This window comes from Pinus tabuliformis, chromosome 7 (assembly GCF_031772625.1).
Source record: "Pinus tabuliformis cultivar Carrire ecotype Pingquan chromosome 7, CPIR1, whole genome shotgun sequence".
NCBI lineage: Eukaryota > Viridiplantae > Streptophyta > Pinopsida > Pinales > Pinaceae > Pinus > Pinus tabuliformis.
Window position 1 is genome coordinate 545,502,488 of NC_142293.1, and position 27,389 is coordinate 545,529,876.

A 27,389-nucleotide genomic window follows, 5' to 3' on the forward strand; every position below is an offset into this window, starting at 1 on the left:
TGTTTGTCTACTGGAGGCTTGTGTCTTTGAGAGTTGAGGAGTGGTATCATTTTTTTCAATGGGTTATGAAAAATTAGGTTATGTTTCAGGTGAAGCTTAGATTTCCACCTTCAAACTTTTCCCAAAAATTGCAGAATTTTATCAACAGAAACTGCGAAAATGGGCCACCAATTGACGCGTGTAACTCCTAAAACATAGTAACTGTGTAAAATATGATATATTTTTTTTTATATTCACTTATTTCGAATAAAAAAATCCATTTATTTAAATCCTTCCCCATCTACTCAGTCACTGCTTTGTAAAACCATGACTAAAGGCGAGTATTTGTGTAGTCCAAAAAATAGGCTTTGGATATGCAATAAAATATCACAATCCATAACACCCATGAAAACTATGGAAGAGGCTATTGTTATTTTTCATATTTGTAAGAAAAACCTCTTTTGTTTTCCCAAAATTCTTTTTCATGTGGACATAATATGTTCTGCAAAATGGTGACTAAACAGAGTACTTCATTTGTTGTATCCATCCATGTTTCAACTTTCTCTCTCTTGTAGTAGGCTTGTTAAGCTCCATATCATGCTTCTTGGGTTGTTCTTCACCTGAAATCTTCTTACCTTTTCCTTGTTGTGTGATGTCATACAATGCCTTCTTTTACAAAATATGATGTTTTGTGTGTGATAATCATTAGAAGGCTTGATTGGCATAGGGCTTGAAGTGGTGGGAGGATTATATGGGTAGTGTCATATATGATAGGAAATCATAGCTTTTGGGGGGGAATATGGAATGGGAGTTATGATAATTATATGTTTTAGGAGTGAAGAATGATTAGATGCATAGGGGAATAGGATAGGGGATTTAAAACATAGGGAATGGGAAATGCAGAATGTAGAATGTAGGTTATAGTGTTTGGGAAAATGAATAGACTAGGAGGGAAAAGAAAGGTGGTATTTTCAATAGCTATCTTGATTTGGAGTAGTAGGATTTTCAACTTTCACTAACTCAAATAAACCTCCTGATAGACCCATTATTGACACATACCCCAAGGCTCAACTACTCAATATTTTTGGATGATGTTTCTATTAGAAAAATATATATTATAGAGCAATGGAACACATAAAATATTGCAGAAATGTAAACACAAAAAATGCATAAAACAAGAGAGACATAGATACATGTGGTTCACCCAATTTGGGCTACGTCCACAGAGAAACAGCCAATCCTTCCTTTTATATTATCAAACAAAATGAAGAGATAAAACCTATAGTAGATTCATTATAATTCCCTCTTTTCTCTCAATCTCCTTTATCTTCCTTGCCCATAATACACACATACATAGATGCAATACAATTCCCTCTTATAGAGTGAGGGTTTCCTTCTATGGAAAAAAAAACCCTAAATTAAACATAGCTTCTACCACCAGATCTCTGCCTAATGAAAGACCCTTATTGACTATGATCATTGGGACATGTCCATGGGCTACTTGCAGACAAAAGATCTGTTTGGCATATATTTTTCACCGATCCCAACATCCACCATGCAACTCCCAGGTTGACTGTTCCAGCCACTACTGTGCCAATAAACTGCATTGCACACACAATATCAATAAACAGAACAAAACAAATGTGCACCGCCGTATCATGCTAAAAACATTCTGCAAATAATTTAAATATAGCAAATTCATTCTGATTTTCTCAAAAATTTGAATACCTGGTACTAAACTAAGAATTGTAATATGTATCTATAATATGTCTGGGAAGTTTCATAATTCACAGAGAGAGATTTGAAGCTAAGCAAAAACAATGCTTTTATCAGTTCACCAAATTGCTCAAGAACTAAAACCTAAACAAGTATAGGTTTTAGCACTGTAGTTTATACTTGTTTAAACCTGTAGTTTAGACCAGTATAAACTACAGTGCTAAGACCTAACATCAGTTCTTTTGACACAAAAAGAATAAACTCCTCAAAAAAAGCCAAAACCTAACACCAGTTCTTTTGACACAGGAAGAATCAGCTCCTCAAAAAAATTAAACTTTTCTTCCAGTTATCTGATAAATAAAAATCTAACTTTTCTTCCAGTTATCTTAATGGCCGAGCTTGAAGTCTGACAAGAAAGAAACTGCCTGGCTCATGCTCATATAACCATAGACCTTGAAGCAAACATTGGCAATAGGCTTCCCAGGAAGGATATATCCCATTAGGTATTCGGTGATAATGTTCAGGCCTAGTGTCTGTGCCAAAACAAAATAAGAAGATGAAGTATAACCAGAATATATATATATATATAATTCCTTCTACAAAATAATCAATAAAATCAATGTGCTTACCTGATTAGTAGTAGCGGTGATGATACTTATGGGAAGAGTGAAAAATGAAGCGAGAGCACAGGCAAAAAGTAACCCCCACCATGGTAACTGTACCTCTTTCTTGTAAACCTCGCAGAGTGCAAAGGCAACAGCAAGAGTCCCAAACAAGAGAGTGTAGAACCACCATTGTGGGATGTCAGGGTATTTGCGCATCAATTTAGTATGGATATCAGGCCGATTGTTTTTGGATGCTGCTACAGCACGCTGCCATATTTCCCTGCACCATAACAACGCATGTCATTTAAACTAACATCCATAATTGATGATCTTGCAAGAAAGCAGTAATGGAAGTCAAGTCAATACAAAAATCAGAACTTACTTCCCATAGAATAGAGCGACATGGGTAATTGTAGAAGCAATGGTTGCAAATCCAAACCCATAAGTCAGAGCAAAAAACAAGCTCATATGTATTTGACCATTCTGATTGTAAGCAGCGAGATCCAGCTCAAATTTATTGTTCACAATCTGTGAAATATTATAGTTTTGACCTTGGGCTGTGAACAAATCGGAGCTGAAAATAGGAAAAGCCTTTGCATTGTACATGTTAGTGCCCCAATAAGCAAGAGGGACTGCAAAGTATACTACGAAGACATAACCAACCATGACATTCATAATGGCAAAGAATGGAGAAATAAGAGGACTGAACAAGAAGGCTGCGATGGTGCTCCAATCGAAACCAAAGGCACCTAGTCCGAGGCCATTCATGCCGGAGCCAATCTGCTGTGCTGTGACAGAGTGAGGCCAAATCCAGCACACCCACGATACACTGGTCAGGGTTGAGAATAGATAACCAGGGAATACATAGTAGCAAAAGCTGCAGGTCATGGCAATGAAGAAGAAGGTGTTACGAGACATCCCCTTTCCATGGTCTTTCTCATGCAGTACCCTGCATGTCAAACACAGAACCTTCTCCATTACCAATTCTCACAGTATAATTAAATGAAAAGTAACTCAATAAGTGGACTGGCTAAATTTGTTTTCAGAATTTCGTAAGAACTATTTTTCTGAATTTCACAACGAAAAATTATTAAATTTAACCACTTATCAAGTAGTAGATCCATTAACACCACTATGATTTACTTAAAACATTCCCAAGAAATATTGACATTTTTATTATACCGGAACAGGGTCACCTGGACCAGTGTGCTTGGCCACCACATGTGTGCAGGTTCTACAACATACTTACGGAGCAGTCCAGCCCATAGCTGCAGGTCATGGCAATGAAGAAGAAGGTGTTACGAGACATCCCCTTTCCATGGTCTTTCTCATGCAGTACCCTGCATGTCAAACACAGAACCTTCTCCATTACCAATTCTCACAGTATAATTAAATGAAAAGTAACTCAATAAGTGGACTGGCTAAATTTGTTTTCAGAATTTCGTAAGAACTATTTTTCTGAATTTCACAACGAAAAATTATTAAATTTAACCACTTATCAAGTAGTAGATCCATTAACACCACTATGATTTACTTAAAACATTCCCAAGAAATATTGACATTTTTATTATACCGGAACAGGGTCACCTGGACCAGTGTGCTTGGCCACCACATGTGTGCAGGTTCTACAACATACTTACGGAGCAGTCCAGCCCATCCATATCCTCATCTTGCAAAAAGAATGCTGGAAGATGCAACCATACCATGTAGCTCAGAGCCAATCTAGAGATCTAAATTCTTTAAATTCCATAGATGTGTGTTCAATGCACAGCGACAACTAGAGGTGAAAAGAATACACAGCCAAAAAGACACGAAAGAGTGAAGACTATTGAAGACAGTTGCCAATTCAACAAATTAATGATTATGTGAAAAGGTTAATAGAAAGAACCACTCCGAAGAACAATCCCTTAGAGCCACAACTGGAAAAGGTCATCCACAAGCCTATTGTGCCAACTCAGGAGATGTTGCAACATCTATTGAAATTTTGGGTTCAGCCCAGCCTTCTTTCTTTTCATTCCAACAGAAAATAAATGCCCAAAAGAAGAATAACTACAGGTATAACAGTACCATGAAGATGGTAATCCGAACCATCAAAACACTCATCAGAGTTGTTTATTTTCAGCCCAACAGAAACTAAAATGCCCAAAAGAAGAGTTCTTATGTTCAAATAATAATAAAGACAGATATAACAATACCATGAAGATGGTATTCCAAGCTTCCACCAGGTATGAACTCGTAGACCAGAGAAAGGCCTAGGCGATCAATGCAGTAACCTAACAAAGGAACCACATGACGATTCTTCAAACTGCCAGCAATGTGAAGCTCTCTGCAGAATGCCTTGTCTGATTCGTTATCATCACACTCCAGCCTTTTTCACAGCAATCAGTTTCCCAAACCTCAGACTGCCTCTGTAAACGCAGCTATGAGCTACCCTCCCCAGCACTGGCCATTCTGCTCATCAAGGTTGGTAGGCCCGACATTCAGTGCCTTGAGTTCAAACCGTCCAGAAACTAATAAATAAGAAACTAAAAATATTTTCTACATTATTACAGAGTAAATTACCTGGCAGGTCTACAATATATGAATAAGTTGCAGAGACATGGAATCCACTGCCAAATGTCGGAATGAACCAAGCCGAGGTTAAGGAGGGCAAAAGTAGGTATGAACCAAGCGGAGGTTAAGGAGGGCAAAGTTTTGATAAATGGACTGATGAGAGACATGGCGCTCATGGTAGGTCCCACATAGCGTTTTGTGTAGGATGATTTCTATGTTATGTCGACAATGGTTACATACAAATAAAATGATGGTTAACAGTAATATATAGAATTTGCATGTGCTACGCGTGTCCTACTGCTTCACCACCAGAGGTGTAACGAAAGAACAAGTGCCTTCACAGAAACTCAGCTGCCAAACACACAGCTTTTCACAAAGGATGGACTGGGAGTAGCCCTGACCGTGTCTCATGTCTGACCACGTCTCACCAGCCCAGTAAACCCTGCGCTGCAGGAGGGAGTTATAAGCTTAGGTCTGTGCTGCGATAAATCGATTGTATTGACATTTGATAGCTATTTATAAACAGTTTGAAAACTGAGATGAACGTACCTCAAGAGGCAAGAACTGCAGTTAGAACGCTGGATGTGATCTCTCCCATATCCCGAATCAATCGATAAAGGGTCAATCTGTGATCTCTATCTGCGCCTGGATATGCTGTAAGTGATGGTGGTGAATCTGGAGCCGTACAAAGGGAAGTAGCGGGCTATGGGACCAGGGCAACCAGATCTGTTACTTGAACAAAGCATTAATTTAGCTCGCATCAACAGATAGTCGGATTTCAAGCGCTTCACCAGCCTTACGAGGAGCAAGCCCAACACTAGCGTGATGAGGAGCCAGCCCAACCCTGCTTGACGAGGAGCCATAACCAGCTAAAGTACCTCTCCTTGGTTAAAGAGTATCGCTAACGCTCGAATAGCTTTATGAATAGTCTAGACCAGCATCTCTTAATTCGGCTCCTGAACGAAGCGAGGCCAGCGAAATGCCCTGAATCATCCTGTTCACTGGATTTAATTTTCGCCACTTACCTGAATGTCGGACTTGGTAAGGCCCGGAACGTCGGCGTAGAACACATACTCCTTGGGCGTTTCTTTGATGTCCACCGCTGCAGGTTCCACGCCCTTGTTCTCCTCATGGTGATGGTCATATAACCACTCGGACGGAATTTTGATCCGCTCCAGCTCTTCCGGGAAGTGCAACAGAGGGCTCATGGCCAGAGCATGATCCAGGTAACTCTTCATCGCTCAAATCTCAATCTACCTAGCTGCCATAGCTGCCATTAAAGCTTCTACAGAAGCTTACACCCTGCAACCAAAGAATGTTAAACCCTACGAACAAGAATGCAAAGCAGTGTATAATAGACTTAGAGGCAGTTACAGCAGCGTGCAACCCTACGAACAAGAATGCAAAGCGGTGTATAATAGACTTACCCAATGGAAAAAATAGAATGGATTACAGGCAGTTACAGCAGTGTGCAGACATCGACAAAGCAAATTCAATTGAAGGCGCCTCCTGGCACTCCGCCATGCACGAAGAGCACGGACAGCAGAACACCTGCCATGCACGAAGAGCACGGACAGCAGAACACCTGCCTGCCAATCATGAGCCTGAATCGTTTCGACGCACTTGAGGTCCGAGACTCGCCATACCTTCACAGTCATATCTGAGGAGCCTGAATACAAGAAACCATTGGTGTAAGCCAGACAGCATATCGCGCCGACATGCTTCGGGGACTTAGGGTTTGTCGACTTAGGGTTTTCAGTACCGCCTGACCAACATCCAAAAACGTCGCGCTTCGGCTTCATCCAGCGATGTATGTAATCCAGCAGCGTGAGTATTGTGGCTATTCGCTTGTGGCCATCCCCAGAACTCGAACCAGAGCGGCCTCACACGCGGATTTCGTGGTCTGCGTGGGCGCTGAAAAGCTTGTCCTCTGTAACTACTATTGCTCTCACCATTCCGCAGGGCCGAGGAAACAACACCTAGTACCTCGGAACCACCTTATACTAACAGCTGTTGAACCATGGTGCATCCTGGCATGCACCAGCTGCCAACATGCACAACCTTGTAACAGGGAACCAAACCTTACCAAACCTTAGCATACCCCTGCAGATAATACGAATCGAATTAATGTTAACATTAAAACCAGACCGTTGACGGTTAGCGATAATGCACCAGGCGTAAAACCAATTTAAGCTATGCTCGAGCCTCTTCCGCCTCGGGAAGAGGCCAAATAAGATCGCAAAGTCTCAGGTGGAAATGGAACTTAGGTTATCTGGGCACATCGGCGCACAGGGCATTTGCAAACCTTAGCATAATCACCGAATAACCCCCGGCAGCGACTAAGAACTAATGCTATATCCCACCCGATTACTATAGTCCCTAATGCTATATCCCACCCGATTACTATAGTCCATGCCGAATGCCAGATGGCAGGGACTAATAAGTCGACAGTCCCTTATATCATATGCACAAAAGCTTCTACATGGTGTACAGTGTTTCATATTCGAAATAAATATTGAGCTAGGGCTGCTGTGTCATATAGTGTTTCATACTCCAAATAAATATTGAGCTAGGGCTGTTAGTATATGATGCATCTTCAGTGATTACACATTATAATTGTGCTGGGAACTTCAAAGAAGTGTCAAATTTATGATTGAACTATTGCAATTTTACATTGATGGTTATTAATTTACATCGATGGAAATGAAGAGAGCCACAGGTTTAGTATTATGTTTATCTTATGATATGCTTCGAACGATTATATTGTCGATTCGTAGATTACATCTAAAATATTGTCAAGAAATTAAGGAAAGCCATATACCTGTATTTTAATTTTACTCTTATCCTTTTTCAAAGAATTCAAAATTTATTACAACGATTAAGTTTTCATGATTTGAAAAAAAAAAAAAAAAACATTAATACTTGCTGTCATACCATGATCTGTGTAAGGATCTGCACATGATATCAAGTTTCAAGGCTACGTAAGTTTCAAGGTTAACTGAGCATTTAGATTCCAAAAACAATCCGCGCACGGAGACGTAGTGAGGAATTTTATTATTATTAGTTCAATGTTATTGATCATCGGTGAATTACACAACGCTCAACCACACTTGAATTTACTTTCCAAAGTTCCAAAGGTATTAAGGAATTTTCGATGTTATTAACTCAAAACTAATAGGAGTTTGTTTGCATAGCAATATTGTTCGGAATTTGTTATATCAACTCTAACTAATAGAAGTTTTTCTGAACAAAAAAGTTAAGATTTTTCTTTTAACCCAAAAAAATATTAAAGTCAGAGTTGAACTTCATTAGAAACAAAAATTTTAAATTACACAATGCTCAACCACACCTGCTTTTTAAAACCAGACTATACTATTCCTCCCGTCCTTACATAAATTATTGCATTCTTACTTCCCATACAGTGGCTAATGTGAAAAAAGTACAGTTACATAAGGATACGTTACCTGCATGTCTCAAATCCCTCAGCATCCGTCAAGATATTGATATACTCCAAAGTCCTGCAGTTGAATGTCGGTATACTAGAAAACCAAAATCTCCTTCTAAAATCCGAAGACCCTTTTGTACCAAGTGAACATGTGAATGAAGAGGAAGGTTGTTGTTCTGCCTTTGCATATCTTCATCATTTACCGATTTACAATACAAGGTTCATTCATTAATTCCACGATTCTATCCAAATTGAGGAGTTGTGTGCTACCATCCAAACTGAAGAGTTGATTTTTGAAAAAAACCGAACAATCAACATTTTGCAAATTATTGGGAAAAATGGTAAAATTTTTGTGAGTCTACTGGTAAAATATAATAGTAAAAAATTATGCGAAAAATTCATATTCAATTCATTTGTAAAAAATACATACAAATAAACCTTCAAGACTAAAGTCAAATTGGCAAGGCTTAAGTTATACTTTCAACATTACCCATTTAGCCCTAATAATATGCTACCATCCTCCACATAGTTAAGAAAGGCTATTACTCGCTGGCGTTTGAGTGGCAATTCTGCCATTATCCATATTTCCAGCATCTAATAAAACGACCTCTTTGGAAAGAAAAAGGAATGAAAGAGAATACGCTGCCATGAGAAGGGCAGTCATGTATACCATTATATTTCTGTCCAATCTCACCACTATTATATTTTACTCACGAGCTATGAAATCTACAGAGAGTTTTGGGGATCCATTACATGATAAACAAATCTTTGAGGAAGTGAAATATAAGGAAACAAAATCAATATTTATTTTAATGAAAGAAATTTGGATACAAAAAAATTTAAATAGGCTTTAAATATTTGATTTAGATATGGGATCTATGATATTATAAATAAATTTATGAGGAAGTGAAATATGATAAATTAAAATCAATTTTATTTTAATAAAAGAAATTTAGTAAAAATAATTTAAATAGGATTTAAATATTTGATTGAGATATATAAGGAAATTATCATTTTCAATTCATTGATTGATAAAGTAATGATAAAGTAATTATAAGAAGAAAATATTAACATTTTTCAATTTAAACTATTTTATAAAATAATTAATTAACAAAATCAATAATAAAATAATTATAACTAAAATATATTAACATCTTTCCATTTAAACCATTTCATAAAACAATTAATTAACAAAATCATTAAAGCTCCCTAGACTTATACATAAAGCGCAGAGGAATATGATGAACCTTCTTTTTCTTTAATTTTCGAGTTAACTAAACAGTAAATAACAAAATTCACAAATTGCTGACAAAAATGTGCCTTTGTGCTCAGTATATTACAATGTAAATAATAAACAAAAATATTAGCATCACACTTGTGGCGATGGCTGCAACAGAGCTTGTGCCGGATGGTTTGTTGGTCGTGCGCTGGTAAAGGTATCCCATCCTCGAGGGTGGTTTCTAGGCTAACAGGTATCCCATCCTCGAGGGTGGTTTCTAGCCTAACGGTTTGGCTTCCGGATCCCTTTCCATTTCTTCATGCAACCGAGGCGAACTAATGGCAATATTCACGAGACTGATGGAGATATGTAGGTAAGTTCAGTGTAGCAACGGATATATATTAGAATGGGCCTCACTTCACTTGCCCACACCTTCCCCATCATTGACCTCTGCTGCCAGCCATGCCTACTCCATAGATCCAATCCCCGTTATATCTCTCAATTTTACACACTTCTGGTTTCCAACATTTCCTGAGATACATTCCCCTAGGACTGAACGCCCCCAACAAGGTAAGGGCTGGAGCTAACCAGCCATATATTGGGTATTTAATGCCTTTAGAGCAGCACGCTACTTAGCCCGATAACACGGGAGCGGCCAAATATTATTTAATGCCGAATTTGCCCGCTCCGGTGTTATCGCTGTGCTGCTCTGAAGACATTAAATACCCAATATATGGCTGGTTAGCTCTTTCCCAAGGTAAGAGCTCATTCTCAGTTTTTTTTTCAATAAAATTATAAAATAAAAAATTATATTTTGAAAAGTTTCAAATATGCAACCTACTTGCAACCATAACGCATGATAAGGCTATAAACCTATGCAGCCGAGGGCCTCTTCCTATTAAATACCTAATCCCAAGGAAGACATGTCAAAACAATTTGTCTATAAGAATTATTGGAGTTCTCTATAATGAGACTTTTTGGAGATCCGGTGATGGAATCCCGCCGAAGAAAGTGAGGTTAAATCTTGATTTGTTGCAGTTAAAATGGTTTTTTAACTGCATATTTGGATTCAGCACCTTGGAAAACCCCTGTGACGCTTTGATTGTGCAGAAACTAGCTATCAAACTTGGGATTCCAATAAATTGCTGCCGGATTTTGACCGGAAAAACCCACCAGAAAAGCTTCCAAAAAATCACATTATAGACAATTGCATTTTTAAAGTGATTTTCCTATTTTTGGTTCGGTTATGTTACGACGGTTCAACTGTTAGTTGATACTGATTTGATGAATTATAAATTAATAACTATTTCACGTTTGTGATATATGGTTTTCCTATTTATGGTCATGACGGTTCAACTGTCACTTGATACTGATTTGATGAATCATAAATTAATAACTTTTTCGCATGGATAATGACAGGCAAATTTTGTATTTTATGTAACTAGATTGTTTTCTGATTTGATGGAATAATTATTTTTCTTCAAATATTTTGTTAATATTATTTTAAAATAATATTAATTTTTTCATTTTACTCCGTTTTTATTTATATTTTATTTTAATATTAATATTAAATTTAGAATAAATATATATTTTATTTAATATTTGTTATTATTTTTATCTGTAAACTTCTTTAAAGAAAATAATCAATTAATATTTAATCACTTGATTTCAAAATATTAATTTTTACATTTTATTTTCACATTTTATTTTCACTAATAAAAGTATTTGGAAAATATATTTTTTAATTTAGAAAATTTATTTTATTTAAATGCATAATATTAATGGGAACATATTTTTAAGCACACACGTGGCAACAAGATAATATGAAAGATAAAACATGAGAATAAATTTTTATTAACAAGAGATATAAATTTATAGTACATGGTTTGACCGTTGGGTTTCACATCCCAAGGTCTCCTGAACTCCTTTTGTCTATTCCGTTTCTACACTAACCCATTGAGGATTAGGTGTCCAACATTCCCCCCCTAAATCCGAAGGGTTATGTATGAGTCCAAGAAGAGAGATTTAATACAAAATGTCCAAAAATGCATGACAGCACTACACTGAATGTGCTCTCTGAAATGTTATCATAAAGGGCAGTGGTTTAAGGATGACCACCAACACTAGAACGCTTAGTGTAGTTCATAGAACTCTTCCAAAACTGGCAAGAATTTGAAGTCTTCTGCTAGAGGAAGTGCTCCTATTGTTTTGAAGAGGGAAATCTTCAACCATGAAAGGGAGGTCTCACCCCGCATAATGGCAGAACTTCAACCTGAAAAGGGAAGTCTCAACCTATGATGGTTTAAGGATGACCAACAACTCTGGAATGCTTAATGCAATTCCCGGAACTCTTCCAAAACTGGCAAGAAGATGAAGTCTTCTACTAGAGGAAGTGTTCTCAATTTTGTTCCTGGAATTCTTCCGAAATTGGCAAGAACCTAAAGTCTTCTGCTAGAGGAAGTTTCCCAGATTCTTTGAAGAGGCATTACCAAATAAAGGCATGCTCAAGGGCATCTTTGTTTCTAGCTACAACTCTGAATATGGTATGGCAGGTTATGGCTCAACCTCGCTTGATGTGGCTTTGAAGCTTGTAAATGACCATCATTTCCCCCGCTGTCAAATACAAGGTGAGATGATGGAGAAAAGTCAACTACAAGACTGTTCAATACTCTAGAACAAGTTCTGACATGTGATTGAAATATCTTCTTAGCTGTTGATGCCCATTGCCAAGAAGCGATCCATCCAAGATGAATCTTTGTTCTTGCAGGAGGTTTGTTTCTAAAGCATCTGTTTGAAGAATGACTAGTTTTATGACAATGCTTACATGGATGAAAATCAAAACAGTGATCTTTCAGATGGCCAACTCGATGACAGTGTTGGCATTTCACGATCTATTGTTGTTGCTGTGGAAGAGGAGTAGAATCTGAAATAGCTGGTGGTGAACTGTCATGAATGAATCCAACACTCTGAAACTGTATGGGCTTTGACTAGTCTGGAATATGAAAGGACAAGTCCTTGTCATATCTAAGACCAGTTATGTGCTTGTTATGGACAAGCTCTTCCCAAGGTCTGATGATGGGTTTGGGAAGTGCAGACTGAGTTTCTGTATCTGCATGTACAACTACTGCTTTATTAGGCGCTGGATCTGAATGAACTTCAACAATATTGTCTTGTTGTTTATGGGAGTCTATTTCATTGTTTTGAACAGAAACAGGTTCATAATGACTTCTCTGTTTTAATTCTTCTTGTTGTAGCTGAGATTCGAGTTGCAAAAAATCAATTTTCTCTTGTGCATTTTGTAAACAAATTCTAATGTCAGCCAGAGAGGATTTGTTGATTTCTACTATGTCATTAGTAGTAGACTGTATTAGAATTTTCAAAAACTCTAATACTTCATAAGCTTTCCCTATTTTCTCCAGTACAAGAGTGCCAAGTAAAATGCAAAATAATGACAACAATTTTAAGCACTTGAATTCTCTAGAAAGAAATATGTAGACACTTGCAGCAGGGTCGATATAAAACAATCTTGTCCCCTTTGAAATAATTCCCTTCCTCCTTAATTTAATGGCTTCATATTTCGAGTATTTGAAGGAAATTGAAAGCACTTCAAGTTAGCACAAACTAGAATTTATACATGTGTTTCTCCTTTACTGTATTGCGATGCTGAAAACAACAAGCAAAACACTCATAAATTTGAATTGTTGTTGCAAAAAAATAGCAAAAAATATGGTGCATATAACACTGATATCACCCCAAAAATTAAAGCAACCTTCTCATTAGAATCTGTTGAGAAAAAAAAATTTGTTTGTTGCACATAAATTTATGCCCAAACTGCACAACATGAACAAGTAATTTGAACAAGAAACAACTTTAAATTGAATTGGAGCAACTTTGTTAATATGCCAACAGCTCACTGTCCCAACTTCCCTCAAACAAGCAGCAACTTCAATGTGCCTTCCACCATCAACCAAAGTTAAGAACAAGTTTTGAATTGAGTCAAAGGTGTATATCAACATCTTAGTGTGTGGAGGCGTATCAGTATCAATCCGTGGAGCATGTTCCTGTTTCGCTGAATATGATGAGGACCAGCCTCGGTGTCATTACCTTTTTTTTGCATGTAACATCTTTGCACTGCTATTGGCTTATAACATCTTTGTGGAAGCCATCTTTATATTGAATGATTGCCATGTACATGCCAGTCACATTGAGGCATTACAAACTTCAGAGATTGAATGCCATCTATTTTCATTAAGAGGTAAGAATGAAGCAGTTTGTTTAAAGCGCATGCATATCTATGTATCCTTATTAAAGCAGATGCAACCTGAGCACCTATTAGCAACTTAAGTTAAGCTTTGTGTAGAAGTACTTGCTTCTACAGCTGATGGTTTACTTTATATTAATGATTTCTCTTCACAATGTGTATTGGAGGATGCACTGCAAATACTAGCATGCAATGAGATACGCATTCAAGGCAATCAAACAGCTACAGGGCTAGCTGAGAATATGGAGCTAGAGGAAGAAAGTGGAGCAACAACTTTTGCAGCATCAACAGGGTGAGTTGTAACTCAGATTGCAAAGAAAAATTTGGTCCAAAATGCTATCCTCGTCTTCATAGAATTCAAAAGGTTGCTTGAGAGCAAGAACAATCATTTGACAGGCTGCTTAATGAACTGCTGACGTATGCTTCTAAAAGAGTACAAGGGTGAAATAGATGAAATACTGGTAGTAGATAAACAGCTTGAGAAGGAACTTCTGTATGATATTCAGAAATACGAAGCTATGAAAGCCAAATCGAAAGTGGCATGGCATTCAACTCACATTCAACCCACATATGTATGATTGGAACGACCACCATAAGGCAAATATAATGCATAGAGAATGCTTTCAACGCAGAGGGACTGACCTTCACAGTGTTCAATACATTAAATGCACGACCAATACAATGCAGTCAACTTGTAAATAACTTACTGCTTCAACGCATTTCTCAACATTCCTCCACAAATTCTACTTCAACGTATTTCTCAACAATCTTCCACAACTTTCATGCATTTCGCAGTAATCTTGAATTCCAAACTTCAAAGGCTTGAACAATGGTTGAATACTTGACGTATTTTGACAAAGGAAATGAATAGATTCCAGGGACATAGAGAACGTTCAAATTCAAGAATGCACATTTTTTTCATGGAATTCACAATGCATTTACGCCTTCAAAATAATTCAACGCACCATACCAAACCTTACATATTTAAATAGTTCAAACTCACCATACAAAGTCTTCAACACAACACTAACAAAGCATAGTTTACGGTCTTTAAAACACATTCAACACAAAAAATGCATACAGCATGGAACTCGTCGCAGAGGATCAATGCACATGTTGTCACTGCACCATAAGTTATTAGTCCAATGCACATATACACCAACATATAATCGATCTTCAAAATATATGTGCCATCACCATCTCACATATACAACCAATGCCAAAGGAACAATCGCACAACATTCCAAATGCAGGATATAGAGTTGATTCAAATTACAACCCATGGTTTCCACTATACATACAAGAGAAATGAACAATTTCATCTCACTATTTCAACGAAAAGATCGACCATCATTCAAAAATTGATGCACGGGATAAAGTTCATCACATAGGGATCAGTATGAGCCATTGAATGCAGAAATCAATGCTCCAAATTTGGTAGAGGGATAGAGGATAATGACAGCATATGGCAGAGGTGAGCAACATAGCCTAGGAGGAGAGGCATTCAAGGCAGCGTTCTAATTGCATTATCACTTTAATGTTTAAATCAATGAACCAGCATTCAAATCAATCAACAGAGCAGCGTTACAAGTTTGGGCATTTCTTTGTGGGAGCTAGGCGTTCATCATAGAGATTCAATGCCAAGAGTTGGGCAGTCATCATAGAGATTCAACGCTCTAGTTCTGGAAAACCAAGAGACGTTACACCCATACAGAAAATGTGCCAACAATGATAAGTTAGAGGTGCGTTCTTGCTAGGGCAGAGATGGCAGGTCTGAGCAAGGAGCGTTTTTAGAAGGTAGGTGAATAAAAATGGTGCTGGAGAAATAAAAGGTTGCAGCTAAAATTTAGCTAAGAAAATATTCATAAGAAAATATTCATGAAATGCAGAATTGATGGAAGAAATAATCTGCATATAAAGGCCATAAAACAAACGGCTCAAAGTAATTATGCAGGGCAGAAATACGCTTGCTCTGATACCATGTTAAACACACACATGGCAGCAAGATAATATTAAAGATAAAACATTAGAATAAATTTTTATTAACGAGAGATATACATTTATAGTACATTGTTTGACCATTGGGTTTCACATCCCAAGGTCTCTTGGACTCCTTTTGTCTATTCCGCTTCCACACTAACCCATTGAGGATTAGGTGTCCAACACATATTATGATTGTCATGAAGTTAATATTTATAATATTTTAAATAGATTTTCTTATATAATATTTAAAGCTTAATAAGGTTTAATTTGAAGAAGTGAGTATATATATAAATAGTTGTGTTTCTATGGTTGTTAGGTTTAATGTTTTAAGAGAATAGTGACATAGATACTAGGTACGATATCTCATATTTGAAATTACATCTACTTCCATACCTGGCTTCATATTCACATGTTTTGTCTACTATCTCACCTTAGTCACATGTACCTTCATATTCACAGCGTTATCTCATATCTAACATCACCCCATCTTCATACTCATATGTTTTACCTAATATGTGATTTTTAACTTTTATCTATTCCCACACCCACTCTTATGTTGACCATTTTTTATAGTTTTATCTCATATCTAATATCACCCCATCTTCATACTCATATGTTTTACCTAATATGTCATTTTTACTTTTTATCTCTCCTCACACCCACTCTTATGTTAACCATCTTTTTATAGTTTTCATAAAATATTCTGGTAGACATCCTTTACCTAATATTCTCAACCACTCTCATCCTCATGTATGGTGGGATGAGGGGATATGTTAGGTAAAACAATCTATGTTATACATTTAGTATATGAAGCTAACGATGGGGTGAGTGAAGATATTCCGTAAAATATGCATTTTTTAATCTTATATCTACCAAAGAAGAAATCATTTTCAAGTTTATAATTATAGCATTAAGATAAATACACCATATTCCATTCTCCTCTTAAATGTTGCACTCCCACCCACTAAGAACAAGGGTGTGATAGGCTAAGTAGCATGTAAATATAAGATAATTATCATAAAGAATGGAGCATGTAAATAACACATTATTTCTATAGGTGTTGATTTCAAGTTCTACTATGGATACACACATAAATATTATCATCAACTTCAATCTACACTAGGTGGAATACACTCAAGAGATGACGGTTTGGAAAAGATTTGAATTCCTTAACCAATGACCTACATCAACTTTGAAGGGGTATCCTAGGAATTTAAAGGACGACGGTGATTGTGTATCGAAGGAATCTTGTATAGATGATAGTTACTTCCTTCTATTCATAGATGAATGTGATCTCATCCTTAATAATTACATGTGTTGGCGATAGAAAAAGATTTTTATTGGCATAATGGTTGTTACTAAATTAATATGTCTAAAGAAATTGCTAGAACCAAATAATTACATGCCATTAGCGACATGCAGTTAGCTATAGGAAAAGTGTCCTGATTGGCATAATGGTTGTCACTAAAGTAATATGTCTAAAGATATTGCTAGAATCAATTTTATTCTTCCCCATTGTCATAAGGAAAAGCATGAACCTAAGAGTGAAACTCTTAGGATCTATATCCTAATGGACTCATTTGTCAAGTGATTGCCAAAGATATTATAAAATATTTTATTTTTTTTAAATTGATGCATGGAAAATTTATTATGCTTAGCAAGAGATTGAAAAAATACGTGGATGAAAGTGCTGGAAGAAAATCCTTTCCAATTTTTTTATTTTTTTTCCAACTACCAAGGAACGATTTGAGATTATGATCATATATATCTCAAGAAAATACTTATGCATCTAAGTGAACCCGAATAAATATGTGGTGGATTTAAAGAAAAAAATGGAGCACAGTTTGTAGATTACTACTTCCCAACAATGTCTTCGTCATGAGGGTAGACTATTAGATGATATTCATAAACTGATTAATTATCTTTTTATGAAACAATGAACTCTTGTCTTAACACTACAATTGAGCGGAGGAATGGTAGGAAGTAAGATTCATTTTAGGGATATAATAATAAAATCTATCTACCTTCCTAGTTTATGGGATGTATTTTAACAATATAATAAAAAAAAATTACTTTCCCAATGTTTATATAGTGGTTTGTGCTTAGAATGTGCTAATTATAATAAATTTTACTGCAACCAACTTTAGATATCAACATTGATTGGAATAATGCTTCTATTAAAATGAGGTATATCCATAATTCAATATGTCACTTGTTGTATTAAAGCTTTATTAAAAGATAAAGTTGAAAAATTGATGCAAAGTCTTTCTCTTGGAAGAAAAATGTGGTAGTTGAAAATCCTCTTGATGTAAAGAAAAAACATCATGAAATAGATATTGCTAATTAAAATAAAATCCTAAACCTTATAAGAATTTCAATCTCCTTTCTCTTATATCAAAACTACTTATTAGAATACCTTCCTAACTAAAATAACTAGAAGCCACTTATAAGATGGGATTTTCTTTCTATAATATCATAGAACTTATATTTTATTTTGTAAGTCAAAATCGAAAAGAAACCCAACTTTGACCAATTTCTTTTGAAATCCAATATTGGTTTTACTCTATATTTATTTATGAGAGTGAGTATCATAAATATGTTTGATTATAGCAACTAGCTTGCCCTCTTCCTAAAATATATTTTGATGTTAAATAGACATATCATCCAAAAAATGAGATCCATCCCACATCTAGTGATGAGCTTGTCACTCTGTCGATGTGTGGCTTCGATATAAGTTCTTATAAATAATGGTATAATAAAGTCTGTCATTCTGACCAATTCGACGCTGTTAGATGATTGGTCAGTGTCTCGCAGATGTCTCCTTTTATTTCGGTCGAATTAAGAGCCGAAAATGTGTGACAGCAGTGTTGTGCAAAACGGGTCCCAATTGTTTCAAACTCTAGCTTTCGATCACGTTAAACACACCAAGGTAGTTAAGATCTTTCATGCTGTTTTCCACCTGCAACTCATTACCTTAATTAAAAAGGTTAAAGATCCTCCTCCAAAGGCTTTTAAATTTCCTCGTTTCAAAAATTTACATAGGATCCAACTAAAAATCTTAACATCCTGTAATGACCTTTCACAATGATTTTCCACTTCAACCACTAAACTGTAGATGATAACAAAGCTTGACCAGATATCTGATAAATATGAGCAAAACTAGGTATTTAGCTTCGTTCATGTTGATCAAAATTCCAGAATATATATTTCAAAATTTGCCATCTAATTATACTGAAAGGTTTTTTTCTTTTTTCTTTTTTTTAAATGAAAAGAAAGATGGACAATAACACAAATTTAGAGTTTTCACTATATGAATTACGATAGAATTTCGATGATATTACGAAAAGCTTTAATCGTGCATTCACATATTGATTAATTAGATGCAGGGGAATTAATGAGAAGGAAGATCGACAATACTAAAAATATCAGGTTTCAACGATATGAGTTATGAAAGTATTGTGTACAACATAATTACCGGTGCATTTACATGTTGATTAATCTGGATTTCAATCAAATTGCGCGTGAAGTATTGTGTGCAACGTGACTACCGGTGCATTCGCAGGTTGATTAATCTAAATTTTAATCAAATTGCGCGTGATTTTAGGGAGACCGTCGCTTTCAACCGTTAGAATTTCTTTGTGAACTTTGATTTAAACCTTCCATTCTGTTTCATTTCCTCCCGTTTTGCTCATGAGACTTAGTTGCCAGACATTTAGTGACGGTTATAAATGAGTTGATATTATTTATGAATTTGATAAAATTAATTCAATCATTAAAACTGAGATGTTTAATGGCCCCCACTTCACTTGCCCACACCTCCTCCAGCAGTGGCCTCTGCTACCAGCTATGGCTACTCCTTTGAACCAACCCCCGCCATATCTTTCTCACTTCCTCGCACTTCTAGTTTCTTACATTTCCTGGGATCCACTTCTCTGAGTAGGAGCGGCGCCCCAACAGGGTTAAGCGTTTACTCTCAGTTTTGTAAGTGAAATATGTCCACTTTGAAAAGTTTGAAATGTCCAAACTGCTCGCAACTATTATTCTTGACAGTGCGAGAAACCTATGACTGCTGGCTGGCTTTTGCATTTAATAACCGAAACCCAAAGAGGCATCCCAAAAAAATTTGACTGTAACCAATTTTTAGAACGTGGTTCCTATTTATCGATGTGACCGTTCAACTGTGAATTAAAATGATTTTACATAGATTATAATAAGACACGAAGATTTTGTGTTATTAAATCTATAGTCTTTTCTGTGATGTGATGGAATAATTAATTGTTTTTAAAATACTTTTCTTGATTCCATTTAAAAAATAAATAAATTTCTCATTCTCCTTTCCTTTTTGGTATAGTTTTGTTTATATTTTATTTTAATATTAACATAATATCTTCATTAATTTCAAACTTTTGAAATGAAATAATTACTATTCTTTCAATTTATTTTTATTTTATTTTATTTAACTTGAAGGATAAGTTCTAGAATTATTTTTTCATATATATATAAATAAATTAAAATTAAATTTATTTTTATTTAATTTGAAAGATAAGTTGTGGAATTTTTTTTACTATTATTTTATTTAATTATATATATTATATTATATATATTATAGTTGTTATGTTTTTTATTTAAAAAATTATATTGTAAATAATTAATTTTATAATATGTTTCATTATTTAACATATTGAGAAAACATATACTTAATTTTGAAATATTTTATTTAATTTAAATATATAATAATGATGGAAAAATATTATAATTGTTTATGACCTATTATATTTTTTATCATATATTGAATAGACTTATTTTTATAATATATAAAATTTTAATATTTTTTTATTTTAGGAAGATGAGAGTTTTTTTTTAATTATTTTTCTATTCAATATTTATAAGAGAATGGTTGGGATATATATTAGGTAAATATGCCATATTTGACATTATATTTGCTTAGTACTTTACTTCAATATATATGCTAAAATATATATTTTACTTTATACTTCTCTCCACAACTACTTTCATGTTTGACATGCTTTACATAATTTTTCCAATAGACATGTTTTACCTAATATTTCCCACTACTCTCACTCTCATGTATGGTGGGACTAGGATAAATGTTAGGTAAAACAATTTACATTTTACATTTGGCATATAAGATTAGGGGTGGGTGGAGATTTTAGGTTAAATATGCATTGTTTTACCTTATATCACCCCCTAGGCACAACCTCATATATCAGTGAAGTATTTTTAAATAAATATTGAAAAAATAGCTAAAGAAGAAATCATTTTCTAGTTTATAATCATAAAATTAAGAGAAATACACCATATCCAATCCTCCTTTTGAGTGTAAAATTCCCACCGACTATGAACAAGACTATGATTAGAAATCTAGCATCTAAGTATAACATAATTATCATAAAGATTGGAGTATGTACAATAGATATTGTTGTTGTAGGTGTTTATTTAAGGCTCTATTGTGCATACGAACACAAACCTTATCCACAAACCACAATTACAATAGGTGGAATACATTCAAGAAATAGTGATTCAAAAATAATTTTAATGCCTCAAGCAATGGCCTACATCAAGTCCCAAGGTGTCTCCTTGGAAATTAAGGTACGATAGTGACTATAGATGGGAGGAATATTGGAGAGGTGATAATGATTTCCTTGTTACCATAGATGAGTGTGCTCTCATATTAAATAATGATATGCAAGTAGAAATAGGAAAAAAGGTTTTCATTAGCATCCTAGTTGTCACCAAAACACTTACTATGCTAAAAGACATGACTAAATTTGAGTTTATCCTTCCTTACTATCATAAACCAAAAATTGAATCTAAGAATGAGACTCTTGTGTTCCATATCATAATGGATTTGCTTATGAAGTGTTTGTAAAAAAATATTATATGGTAATTGTTTCAAAAAAATCATGTATGCAAAATTTGTAAGGTCAACAAGAGATTGACAAATTGTGTGCATGTTGAGTGTTGGATGAAAAACATTTCAAATTAATTGTTTCTAAAGATCCTTATACCAAGAAAAGATTCAAGCTATGATTATGTCTCTCTCAAGGAAAGACACATTCATTTCAATGGATTTGAATAACTATGTGGTGGATTTAAAGAAGAAATTGGAACATAGTTTGGAGATTCCTAATTCCCAACAAAGCCTTTTTCATGAAGGTAACTAACTAGATAATCTCTCTCAACTAATTAATTAACATGTTCATAATAGGTCATCTCTTCTCTTAAAACTACAATATTTTGGATGAATGGTGGTTGTAGGATTTGTTTTAGGGATATTGTAGAAAAACAATCCACCTCCCCATTACTTATATAGTGTTTCATTTTTAGGCAATTTCATTTATGGATATTTTTAGTGCAACCAATTTTAGAGATTGACATTGATCAAAATGAGGTAAATGAAAAACTAACTTCTAACATTACTTAGAATGACACTTCTAGCATTTATTAGAATGATTTATGTTAAGAATTGGATGTGTCAATTGTGGTATCCACACTCTATTGTGGGATAAAGTAGAAGGAATAGATACAAAGTTTTTCTCTTTAAGGGTGCTAGTTGTAGTGGAAGCCCCTCTTGTTGGAATTAAATGGCATCATCAATGGATACAACTAATTCAATTTAGGACCTACTTCCTACTAGGAATTCAAACATCTTACCTCTTGAATCACAACCATTTACTATGACACATTTCTCACTAGCGCGGCTAGAAGTTAAAATAAGAAGGGGAAAAAGGGAAAGTTTGAGTAATTTTTTTTATTTAAAGAAAATGTAAAGTTTCTACTTTTGTAATTTTAATCGTGTAAGTGTAATTGACACTTATATTTGTAGTGGCACTTGTAAAATTGTCACTGCGATATGCACCTAACTTGATTTTCCATTTTTCTCATGTATTAAGCACCTATAGGATGTTATTTTAATTATATAATGGAATAAAACTTGGTTGTTTTAGTCAAAATGAAAAAGAAACTTTTAGGAATTTCTTTGAACTCCAAGAAAATTTTTTCTATATTTAAGAGAGTGAATGTCATATATATATATATATATATATATATATTTGATTTTATAATTAGTTTGACCTCTTCCTAAAATAACTTTTGATGTTAAAAGGAAACATTATTAAAAAAGGATATGATTTATACTATAAGGATGAATTGTGATGATGAACGATGGTGAGGGAATCTCAAAATTAAGGTATCTCTAACATCTCTCCTTATTCACACAAAAAAAATATGTTTTTTCTTCCAATAATCTAATATATATATATATATATATATATATATATATATATATATATATATATATATAGACACACACACATGGGAGTTTGAGCCTTTTCTTTCATAATTTACAAAATACATCGCACCACGAAGATCATAAATTCAGCCGTTTAATTAGTCATTATTTACTATTTGAAAGTAATAATTTGATGTTTCTATTTTGCACCTACGAAAAAACCATGGAATTCTTCCGCATACATTATCTATTCATCGGTATATGTCTTTATTAAGGTTTTGGTTATAATGACAAGTGCGATGTATCATTGACTGAGATTTCCTATTTCTTAATATTCAAGACCATAGAAGGTTATATATATATATATCTATATCTATACATATATATATATATATATATATATATATATATATATAGGCCCTATATACTTAACTATCAACCTTTCCTTCCAATTTCTAATGTATATAACCCTGACATTATGAAAATGGTGCTTGTCCCTTGAATTCCAAAGTTGTGTGCTATCAACATATATATATCTACATTGTTATAAGGGGTCACTTTAGACTTATTTTTCCTTCACCAAATTTATTTGTAGGTCATGACTTGAATGTATATATATGCCTCTATGATTTTTTATTCCACTATGGCTCCCACATAGTTATGTATCACATGGTGATTTTTCACAATTCAAGGGCCCATGCTACTTATGGAACCATAGATAGCTAGTAAGTTTGACGGCGAGGATCATTCTATGGTTGATCAATGGTGATGGCTTCTTGGATTGTCATTAGGGTAACTACCTTACCTTGCCTTATTTCACAACCTCATTGTTGCTTGCACTAGTTATGAACTGAGTTTTCCAACCTCATGCAAATCAAACTATCAACAAGAGGGTTTTCTCCCAATCTTGAGAGTGTTACCATCAATCTTTTGGTATTGTTTACTTGGATTCATCGTCTAGGAATTAACATCCTCATAGGAAGGGATATTAGATGCACATGGTTTATCTTTTGTAGTAATTTGTGAGCATTGTTTTTCCTATTTAGATATATATACATATATTTAAGTTTCCTTATGACACTATAAAGAATTCACCCACTAAATATTGTTTTGATTGATTGCAGGTAAACCCTCAATTCTCTTTAAGGATTTAAGTAAGACATCTAATTTTTATAAGTGTCTAGCTTGGTTCCAACATCTTTAGAGGGTTTTCTTTGTGCTTTCCTACGGTAAGATTAACCTAGCAACCCTAACCCTAACACTTTCAATAGTTTTTATTTATTTGCATATAATATATCATCTTGGAGACCAAACATTCCTCCTCCATGGAAGCGAAATATGGATTCTTTATTCCTTTAACCATAGATAAAAAAATGTTTTTAGCCTCCTTCATGATTTAGTTTCCTTTCCTTATGGTGAAGTTCTAATAAAAATAAGAAGGGCTAATAACCTGTGGAAGGCTCAAAATTCTCTGCCTACAACAATATAGGAGAGACCACCTGTTCCAAACCTTAAAGAAGCTCCTTCTCCATTAAGATGGTGGTTTTGACTGGTTTAACTAAGTATAGTTACATTTTCTCTATCTCCAATGGCTAAAAGTATAGCTTTTATCTACCAATAGAGAAAAGACATCATATCAGCCCTCTTCTTGATCAAGCAAGAAAGTGATCCTTAAGCTAATCTAGGGCTCAACCAAGCCACAACTAAAGTTTTCATCTTTGGGAAGAGGACTTCTAGAAATATAAAATTAAATATGAATGCTAAATTATGCCAAAATACAAGAGGAAGGAAAAGGTTTCTTAATCTTATCTCAATTAGGCACGTATATACCTAACCCAACTATGAGCAAAGTATTTAAATGATTGAGATTTAAATATGTCCAGCTTATAATGAATATCAGGCTAACGAAGTAGTTCAATTAACTGACATTAAGAATACCAAAACACATTATCTTAAGAGACCTCTTAACTGAGATAATCAATCAACAACATTAAGGAAGTAGTTCAAAAAATGATCTTGATTGTTAAATTAGTAATTCAAATTATTAAACAATAATATAAGGAAATAGTTCACATGATATTATTGTTTGTTAAATCAAAATTTAAAAGACAGAATTCTAAGAAAATAGTTACTCATAAATCAAAATTCAAACGACAAGAGCAGAGATAAATAATAACATATTACTCAGGCAAATTACTCATAATTACAATGGTGCACAAATATGAACAAAATGACACATTTCTACCGTCATAAAATGAAACCAGTATTTAAAACAATAGTATTATAAATACCAAGTTATTGAATCTGTTTCTCTGGCTCTAGTCTCCAACAATACTCTACAATCTTTGAACTTCTGTTGTTAAAACAAGGGTTGCAATAGTGCGATCTTTGCTCTTCATACATAATTCAAAATGCAGAAGAGAAATCCTCAATAATCCCCAGATCTGATATTTTCTCTCCTCTCATAAACAACTCTAAATCCTTATTACAATAATGATTTTAAGAATTATAGAATTGCATAGAAGAGAATTCCATTCATACATTCTACAATCTATTATTTATAATGTTTACAAAAAAGAATTCTCTGGTAGAGAGTTGTTGAAGAGTAGTTTTGCTCAATCAATTTTCATTGGCCCAAAACATTATTATTCTTCCTAAAAAAAAAAAAATCAAAACTAAATTAAAATGTAAAAATAAAATCAAAATACCAAATCTAGAATTAAAACATATCTAATTAAATTTAATTAAATAAATAATTTAAAAATAAATAAGAGCTTTCTATTGATAGCGGTGAGGATTTAGTTGGTCAAGGAAAACACAGATGAATGAATTTTCACTCAATAGAGGCTGTGGGCAAATGAGAATGCACAAAATAAAACTCAGAAAATTGATTTTGTTTAAAAATTCATAGCTTGATCTTATGTTGAACTTTAGACCCATTAAATGATAAAATATGGTAATGGAACTATTTCAAAAATGTTCTCCATGATCTTATCTATCCAATGAGTTGTCCTAGGCCTCATTTGGCCAAGTAAAATTCAAATTATGAGCCCCTAAATTTAATGAGTAAAAACTACGAGAATTTTGGAAATTGTGTTGCATTGGCTAAAAATAAAATTTTTAAATTAAATTTGAATCCTAAATTAGATTACAATGTTTAATTAATTAATACTTAATTAATTTTAATTATAAAATTAATTAATTTAAAAATTAATTATTATCATACTTTAATTAATAAAAAAATGTGATTTAATAATTACTTATAATATTTTTATATTTTATTAATATTATAATTTAAATTATAACTAAAATATTATAGTTAAAATATAAACTAATTATAATTAAAATGCAATACAAATAATATCATAAACTCATATTATTCCAATTTTTCACAAACCACATTACATGAGGAGGGTGTACGGTTAATGGAGTTATAAGAGGTGGGAGGAGTAATGGAGGAGGGATGACATGAGGGTGAGGTAGGTATAGGAATAAGGAGGTGGAGGGTGAGTGAGGTCACAAACTTGGGAGGCACAAGGATGTCAACTGAAGATCTTATGTTAAATAAAAAATTACTCATTGCATAAAAAAGTCAAATCACAATCATAACTTCAAAGTTTTTTGTTATATCACAAAAAATATCCGCACAACCAAAATGTCGATATGTGATATTGGAATATCGACGATTTTTTTAAAAAATCGGCAATTTTAAATGGGCAATTTTGAAACGAAGGAGGTGATGTGGAGTGGGGCCCACTGAAATTAAACATTCTACAAATTGAACTACAATCACTTTGCAATTTTGAAGTAATAAATTGTAGTAAATTACCAACATCCTGAAATGTGTTTTCAACCATTCTATAATTTGGCTAGGTCATTTTGTAGGACTGTTAGTGAAAAATGAAAAAATTAGTAAAAATTAACTAAGACTTAATATTTACTATGAATAACTATTTTAATTGCAAAAAATCAAATATTATAAATTTAATGTTTTTTTTTAAGGTCCGATGACAAAGAAATCAAACTTCAAAGGAGTGTCATTTACAAACTGGTAATTTTAATTATAAAGTAAATTAATTATTATCATACTTTAATTAATAAAAAATTGTGATTTAATAATTACTTATAATATTATTATATTGTATTAATATTATAATTTAAATTATATTAAAATTATAACTAAAATATTATAGTTAAAATATAAACTAATTATAATTAAAATGCAATACAAATAATATCATAAACTCATATTATTCCAATTTTTCACAAACCACATTACATGAGGAGGGTGTATGGTTAATGGAGTTATAAGAGGTGGGAGGAGTAATGGAGGAGGGATGACATGAGGGTGAGGTAGGTATAGGAATAAGGAGGTG

The 27,389-nt window shown here is 33.9% G+C and overlaps 2 protein-coding genes across 2 annotated transcripts; both read right to left on the reverse strand.

Moving 5' to 3' along the window:
• Window positions 1-2,081: 2,081 nt before the first annotated feature.
• LOC149248487 (oligopeptide transporter 4-like) lies at window positions 2,082-5,020 on the reverse strand. Its single transcript, XM_089450209.1, has 7 exons — window positions 4,863-5,020; window positions 4,496-4,668; window positions 3,941-3,984; window positions 3,483-3,568; window positions 2,683-3,249; window positions 2,325-2,580; window positions 2,082-2,228 (listed from the first exon to the last, which is right to left on the reverse strand). Exons 1-7 carry the CDS (start codon window positions 5,018-5,020, stop codon window positions 2,082-2,084), a joined length of 1,431 nt encoding a protein of 476 aa, XP_089306335.1.
• An 804-nt stretch (window positions 5,021-5,824) lies between these two features.
• Window positions 5,825-6,321, reverse strand: LOC149248488 (17.4 kDa class III heat shock protein-like). The gene is made up of 2 exons (XM_089456053.1): window positions 6,281-6,321; window positions 5,825-6,106 (listed from the first exon to the last, which is right to left on the reverse strand). The coding sequence occupies exon 2, from the start codon at window positions 6,089-6,091 to the stop codon at window positions 5,861-5,863; it is 231 nt and encodes a 76-aa protein (XP_089312179.1). The 5' UTR covers window positions 6,092-6,106; window positions 6,281-6,321; the 3' UTR covers window positions 5,825-5,860.
• Window positions 6,322-27,389: the final 21,068 nt, after the last annotated feature.

Bases quoted from the DNA above. Each gene is read 5' to 3' on its own strand.
- LOC149248487 (XM_089450209.1), bottom strand. From the start codon at position 5,020: ATGTCTCTCATCAGTCCATTTATCAAAACTTTGCCCTCCTTAACCTCC. The intron at 3,985-4,495 runs GTATTGTTATAT...TGCATCTTCCAG, and splicing joins CTTGGAATACCATCTTCATG to CATTCTTTTTGCAAGATGAG. The intron at 3,569-3,940 runs GTAAGTATGTTG...CATGACCTGCAG, and splicing joins TGGATGGGCTGGACTGCTCC to CTATGGGCTGGACTGCTCCG.
- LOC149248488 (XM_089456053.1), bottom strand. From the start codon at position 6,091: ATGAAGAGTTACCTGGATCATGCTCTGGCCATGAGCCCTCTGTTGCAC.